Raw genomic sequence first — 7894 nt, forward strand, 5'->3', positions numbered from 1 at the left:
AATTGGAATATATTAGCATTTGATCTTACTGACTTACTGCTTGTTTAACAGTTAGAAATTGAATAAGTTTTAACTTTTTTACTCTGGATAACAAAGAGGCAACCAGTCAACATTATTTTCAGATCTTATTTATTTTTTATTTAATAAACATTTCTTGTAGACATAATATGCATTTTTTGAATATATTATTATATGCAAGGGCTTTTTTTGAAGGAAAAACCAGTTCAATATAAAATCATTAATATTTTTATCTTTCAATTCCCATATGTATTTTAACAGCATGATGTCTTGAATGATATTTATAATAAATTTTAATATATTTTCATTTAAAAAATTAATTTTAATTTATCAATTTTTATCTTCAGTGCCAATAAAGATTTTAGAAATGTATGTTCTTGAAAATTGTGAAAGATTTCACACAACTGCTGAAATGTTAAATGCTGTTAAGAGTCTACAAGATTTGGCAGTTACACTAAGCATGTTGGGTAAATAAGTATTCTTGTAAAAAAAATATACTATATCAATTATTAATAATTTTACTAAATTTTTAAAATTTTTTTGTTTAGAAAAATCAACTATAGATGATTCAGTTTCTATTGATATTTTTTTTGATCACTCTCACATTCCCAGATATAGTATAATTTTAGTTGATACAAGAAACTCAGAATTCACATCAAAAAGAAATGGACCTTATGCTGTGTTTATTGTGCCGCAAGGTCTGTTTTGTTCCACCAAGTTAAATAATTTTTTCCATTGAATATGTTTTTATTTTCTCTGCATGCTTAAAATTTTTTACAGATAAAATTGTATATATATGTTTTTTTGCATCACAAGCTTACATTAATTGTTTTGTTCTAGGTTGCATTGTGTGATTTGTTCTACTAATTTTTTTTTCCACAAATGTGTTCAATATGTAAGCAAGATTAGCATTTAACACACAAAATGCACTATACATATTTTTATTTTCTAACTTTTTTTTTAATGAAAAGTTAGACAAAATGTTAGACATGAACAGTAAGCCATTAAAAGTAAGCCATGAAAAGTTAGACATGAAAAGTAAGCCATTAAAAGTAAGCCATTAAAAGTAAGCCATTAAAAGTAAGCCATTAAAAGTTAGATATAAAAAGTTAGATATGAGCAGTAAAAATAAAGTTGAGTAAGAAAAAAAAAATTTATTCAGCAAAAAACTTTTTTAAACCTCCTTAAAAAATGGTAAAAATACTTTAAATAGTTGCAGTTAAAAAATGTTTACTTGATGTTACAGAATGTTTACCTAATGCTAAAAATTGTTTACTTAAACTTTCAAAGATTTCAAAGCATTTAAGAATGTTTGACGATTTTTTTTAATGAATTGTTTAAGATTTTGAGTTTTTTATATTTATATCATATTTGGCAATTAAAATAGCATAATAAAGTCTATAAGAGCTTTAAGTAATCACTACAATCTAATATTTATATTAATCTCTTATGATCTGGTAAAATTTATGTCTTATAAAGTAATATATAGCATATTCATATGTGAGTCTTTTAGATCAAGTTGTTGGATTTTTTTATCAATTTTAAATAGAAAAAATTTTGGAAAGCACAATTAATAAAAAAATGAATATGTGAAATTTTATAAATTTATAAAAAAAAAAACGATTATATGAATTTTTGTATAATTCCAAAATTTAAAATTTTAGTTTTTTTTTTTTTTCAGAAAAAACTTTATTGAAAATTATATAATTGATTTCATGATTTGTAAAATCAGGAAGTCAATTATATTAAATAGGACACATTAGAAGTGTTCATATTAACATTAGCTTTGTACAACTAAAGTAACATATCACATACTTCTAAGAGCTCGTATTAGCATTAGGTTTGTATATCTAAAGTTGCATATCACATATTAACATTAGGTTTGTACATCTAAAGTAGCATAACATATATTAGCATTAGATTTTTACATTCAAAGTAACATAACACATATTAGCATTAGGTTTGTACATTCAAAGTAACGTAACACATATTAGCATTAGGTTAGTACATCTAAAGTAGCATATCGCATATTGGCATTAGGTTTGTACATCTAAAGTATACTTTTAATTTACCTCATAAATTAGCACTTCAATGGTTTCCTGAATAACATTGGGTCAACAATTGCTAGTTTCTAGTTTTATATTATATTATTTGTCATGCAAATTTTTGAAAAGTACTTTTCTTTGAGTTATACATCTTAAACTCAAGTTTTGTTTAAAATAGGTCAGGAAGGTGAAGACACATTTAGTAGTAAAGAGGGAAGAATGGAACTGGGGCGCATTGTTGGATTTGATAGGCTTGCAATAGTTTATCTTCAACGAGGTCACATTTACACAAATATTGAAGAGATCAAATCGGAATTATCTCAGAAAATTATGGAATTGTCTAAAAAAGGAGTTGATTCAAAGCAAGTATGATTTTTTAAATGAAGCATCTGTATTTTAATTTTTTATTTCCATATAAAAAAAATATTTTATAAATTTTATTTAGGTTCCATTTCTTACTTCAGGCAATTGTTTAGGAGTGAGAGATATTCAATGTGAAGTAAATTCCTGTTGTTATGGTAAAATAGTTGTTGAAGATTATCAATCAAGTGACAAAATATTTTACAGACAACTTGTTTTTATAAATCAATCATTACCCATATCCCATTGTAAAACTAGACTTGTAACTAGTAAGTTATTACCTTTTTTAGTTGTAATAAAAACAATTTTAATATTTAATGCTATATTATTTTCATTTTTTAATAATAAATTTTAATAATAATTTTTTTTATACTTTTAGGTGTGTTTTTTCTTTTTTTTACTTTTAAAACTATTGGTTAAATGTTCATTAGAGTATTTTTTTTTCAGTGTGCTGATAAACAATGTTTTAATAGGCAATGTTTTAATATAAATAATTTTTATATCTTTTTTATCTTTAAAACTCTAATCCATTTAGTTTTTTTTTTATAGGTTTATTTGTCAATATAAAAAAGGTCTCTGAACCTAGTACATAAATATATCATGTATTATCTAAGTGCTTGCTAATAACCCTTGCTAATATTAATATAGCCAGGGTTTTGGTTGTCAAAAATACTACATACAGTACAACCTCTCTAATCCGAATCTCCTTAATTAACTTTCTATAATTCGAATCTCTATAACTTGAAAACCTCCACAATTCGAATGGATTTTTTAGACCCTTCAGTAAAATTCTCTCTGTAAACCTAGCTTTTTTATTTTCTGACATGTAAAAAGTTTGCCAAACCGTTGAATTCTTTTTTCAAATTTCGAATGTTTTGAGTTTTTGAAAAACAATTAGTGTGAATTATTTTCTTCTGTTTAAAAAAAATCAAGGCATTAAAAAGACTGCATAGAGAAAACAACTTAAAGCAGAAATACGAAGCACTACTGGAATTAGAAAAAGGAAAAACAAAGAGGTTTCAAGAATTTTTGATATTCCACCAAACACTCTTTAAACCTGGAAAAAGAATAAAGATAAAATCTTTGACACTTTTTGTCGAGGAAATTTGGCTAAACAGATGAAAGTTGATTCGTATTACATAGTAAACAAAGCTGTACTTGAACGGTTCAAACGAATGAGAGCTGCTAATGTCCCAATTAGTAGTTTGCTGGTAAAAGAAAAAGCTTTATATTTTGCGAAAGAGTTAAGCTTTGAAAATTTTCAAGTGGATGGATGGCTAGACAAATTTAAGAAAAAGTAAATTAATTTCTTATTTTATTTTATCCAATTTTTATGATCAACAACTTTACAATATATGATTATTTTACAGCTTTTTTTTTTAATAAAAAAAAAAAAAAAAAAATATTTTCCAGAATTGGACATTCTGGAAACTTGCAAAGACTTTGAAGTTACATTTAAACATATGTATAAGTTATGTTTAACCAATTATAATTTTTTTTGTAGGTATGGTATATCTTTTAGAACCATTTCTAGAGAGGCAAAGTTGGTTAATGAACAAATTATTGCTCCATGGCTTGAAACCACACTGCCTACAATTCTCTCTCGATACCCACTTGAAAATAATTTTAATGCAGATGAATTCAGACTTTTTTACCAATGTTTGTATAACAAAAGTTTACATTTAAAAAATGAAAATTGCACAGGAGGTAAGCATAGTAAAGTTTGCCTGAATGGAATGGCCACAGGTAATGTTAAAGGAGAAAGACTTTCAATGTTTGTAATTGGAAAATCGAAGTCTCCTAGTTTCAAAGGTATGAAAAATATTCCTTGTCGTTATCGTGCCCAATCAAAAAGTTGGATGTCGGCAGAATTATTCGAGGCTTAAAGAAATTGACCAAAAGTTTAGTTTTCAGAAGAAAAAAAATTGCTTTAGTTATAGATAATTGTTCTGCCCATCCTAATGTGCAGAAACTTGATTGGGTGGAGCTTATCTTTCTTCCACCGAATACAACCTCGATCACCCAACCTATGGAAGGAATTATTCTATCTCTTAATGCAAAATATAGCTCACTTACAGTGAAAAGCAGATTGCTGCCTTGGAAAAAGAGAACAAGACTCTTAAGTTTTTTATTTTAGCTGCTGTGTTTATGCTAATAAAAGCATGGAATTCCATTCCAGACCAGACCTTTGATAATTGTTTCAAATAATCAGGAATATTATTAGAAGCAGTAGAAAAGCATATAAGCATTAATAACAATCCTTTCTGTGGCTTAGATGCAGAGGAGGTTGTAATGGAAAACTTAAAAGATGATTTTGAATTGTTAAAAGCAAAATTTGATGCAGATTTTAACCTCACAGCCGACGAGTTAGTACACATAGATTTCAATGTTTACATTGCTAACAAATCATCAGATGAGGACATCATTGCAGAAGTTTCTGGACATAATGCTATTGAAACTGAAGCGGAATCCGATAATGAGGGTGTTGATGTTTCTGATGATGCTACAAAACCAAGTTTGAATAAAGCAATGCATGTTATCACTGTACTTGAAAATTAGCCTTTATTCTAACTTTAGAGATAATATGACAAAGGCTCTTAAAGATGTAAATCGTGTCATTGATATGGACTTACAAGCTCATAAAAGACAATCTACTATTACTGACTTTTTTGAAAATGTAAAAGTTTAAAACACATAATATATATTGCATTTAAGCCTATGAATTACTATTTGTTTGTTTGTGTAATTTCTATTCGTTACTTTGACAAGAATATTTGAAACAAGTCAACTTTCTATAATTTAAATATCTCTCTAATTCAAAATTTTTTTTTTCCCATAAAATTCAAGTTAGAGAGATTGTACTATATTTAGTTGTAAATATGAAGTTGTCAAAAAAACTACATATTTACTGAGTGTGTCAACATAATATCTCAAAATTATAAAGTTATTTTTCTCTGATTGAAATAATAAAGTTACTTTGATTCTTAAGACCTTTTTTTTCAATAACCTCTGGGCTTCAGTAATTTCAACTTCTCAGGTTGTACTCCAGAACCCATATCATTTTTTTTTCATTTTTATTGAATTTAATGTAAATCACTTTAATGAAAAACTTTTCATTAAAGTGATTTACATTAATTTTATTTTAAATAAAAGTTGCTTTTAATTTTTATAACACAACTAAATGCCCTAATAAACAGTCAATTTTTTTTTTGAAAGCCTTAAATTAGCTGCTACTTCAGGATTCAATCTCTCCTCTGTAACTAGGATGAATCTCTAGCATCAGGTGGTAAATAGTAACTAAAATAAAACTTATAGTTTTGTTTGTTTTCTGATGTTTGGTATTATCTTTTTCTACAGGCTCATTTGTGGAGGTCATATATCAAGTCCATTTTGTAATCTGGTAAAGTCTCCATTTTAGTTACCATTATATTACATTATTTTCCACTCAGCATTTTTCTTTGAGACCATATAAAATAATTTTTTTTTCCACTCAAAACATGGTTCTCATGGAGCACATTGTTCTCCTTGAGACCATGTGCTCCATTGTTAATATTTTTGCACTAGAAACCTCAAACAAAACTATAGTTATAATTTTTTAAAGAATGATGAAATAAAAAATTTTATGAACAGTTGATATTTTATTTAAACATTTTTAAGTTATGGCACCAACCTGGTGTGTATGTTGCTTAATTAGCAATAATATTTATAAGTAAGTTCTGGTTAAAGGTAAAATTAAAAAGAAAAAGACCAAGACCAAAAAAAGGACAGTTGACTATCGATATCTTGATTCAAGAGTTTCAAAAGAGGTACTACTTGGAATATTGTTTGGCCATGAACTAAACGAAAAAAGTCAGTTTTTTGTTGTAATTTTTAAAAATAGTTTTAAAAAAAGAGTTTTATTTGGATGCATTTACTATACCTTAAATATAAATTTATAGGTGCAATTAGCTTATTGTTTGTTGGTATTGGTTCTGTTTGTTTAATTGGATTTTTATCTGCATTGTTTCCTCAGGTAATGTTTAACAAACTTTAAAATTTCCTAAATGACTTTTGAAAATTTTGTTTTAGACTTAAAAGAAAATGAATTTCATTCATCCTTTCAAGCAAATGATCATACATAATATGATAAAGTGGCAAATGTAAAGTTTCAAATAAAAGTGAAACTAATTTCACTCTTGTTTCACTCTAATCATTAAATAATCTATTACATTCATAAAAAAGACTCAGATAGTGAATTGATTAAGTATTTATTATATATATGCATATGTTGTCTAAATTACTTTTCATGTCATAATGCAGGGTTGCCACCAAATCAGGGAATTCAGGGAAAGTCAGGGAAATTAAAATATGTTCAGGGAAAATCAGGGAAGAAAGATTGATTTAGTTAAAAGTCAGGGAAAATCAGGAGTTTAATTTTTTACTATAATGTTTTAATGCTTTATGGTAAATAATATTGATTTTTAGTTAACTAATTAAATAATTATACAGCTCAAAAGATTGTTCAAATATATTATATTTGATCATTATATAAAAAATTAACTTTTGTTCTGGTCATTTATTTAAAGTATAAACCAAATAAAATATTTATGCAAAACATTTTATGTAGGTTTGAGTAGAACCATTATTAATAATTTAAATGAATTTATTAGGTGCTTTTTTTGTGTAGAAATAACTTCAACATTTAAAGAATTTCAAAGTTTTTTTGTTTTGTTTAGAAATAGCTGAAACATGTAAAGACTTTTAAAGTTTTTTTAAACAATATTTTATTTTCATTCTCTTTTTTTGTAATAACTAAAAAATTTTAAATTTTTAAATGACAGTTTATTTCAATGAAGAATGTTTGAATGTATCATTTTTTTAAAAATGGCTGGTAAATGGCACAGATAAAAAGTCAAAACATGTCAAGTTCAATTCAATTTATCAAATGTATATCAGAGTGCTTTGACAAGTCACATGGAGGGGAAAAAACATGTTCACAAAGTCAAAACCAAGCAGGTTTGAAATAATCTGCTACTTCAAACCTGCACAGTATACATACAAAGAAGTTCTTATAGTAGATCAATCTGATAAAACTTGTGCAGAAATATGTTTTGCATGCAGTACAAAACAATTTCTCATTAAACTTGTGTTTTGAGAATGGTCTACTATATCAAAAAATGTTTCCTGCTAACACAACTGTTAAATCTTATGAGCTGGGTAGATTAAATCTTATGAGCTGGGCATTGTTTACACATACTTTTAAAAGAAATATCTGAAAATCTCCTTTTTTTAACCTTTTCTTTTGATGAAATCTTGAATGTTTCTTTTCAAATTTGTCAAATAGATTCAAATTATACAATATTTTAATTATTTAAAAGTATTCATTTTCGGAACGATGATCTAAATCATGTTGAATACAAATACTTAAACTCTCATTTTTTGGGCTACCTGCAAAAAAATTACTAAAAAGAATTACTGAGCAACTAAAACTA

The 7894-nt window shown here is 26.3% G+C and overlaps 1 protein-coding gene across 1 annotated transcript in view; it reads left to right on the forward strand.

Annotated features, from left to right (window-relative positions):
* The window catches only part of LOC100207877 (eEF1A lysine and N-terminal methyltransferase), a 41881-nt gene that overhangs the window by 23034 nt on the left and 10953 nt on the right, over nt 1–7894 (forward strand). Inside the window, exons 3-8 of the mRNA XM_065813371.1 lie at nt 366–485; nt 567–716; nt 2242–2429; nt 2509–2692; nt 6150–6272; nt 6362–6435. Coding sequence (XP_065669443.1) covers nt 366–485; nt 567–716; nt 2242–2429; nt 2509–2692; nt 6150–6272; nt 6362–6435 — 839 coding nt within the window. The remainder of the gene's footprint in view (nt 1–365; nt 486–566; nt 717–2241; nt 2430–2508; nt 2693–6149; nt 6273–6361; nt 6436–7894) is intronic.

Source organism: Hydra vulgaris, chromosome 12 (assembly GCF_038396675.1).
Source record: "Hydra vulgaris chromosome 12, alternate assembly HydraT2T_AEP".
In the NCBI taxonomy this organism is placed as follows: domain Eukaryota; kingdom Metazoa; phylum Cnidaria; class Hydrozoa; order Anthoathecata; family Hydridae; genus Hydra; species Hydra vulgaris.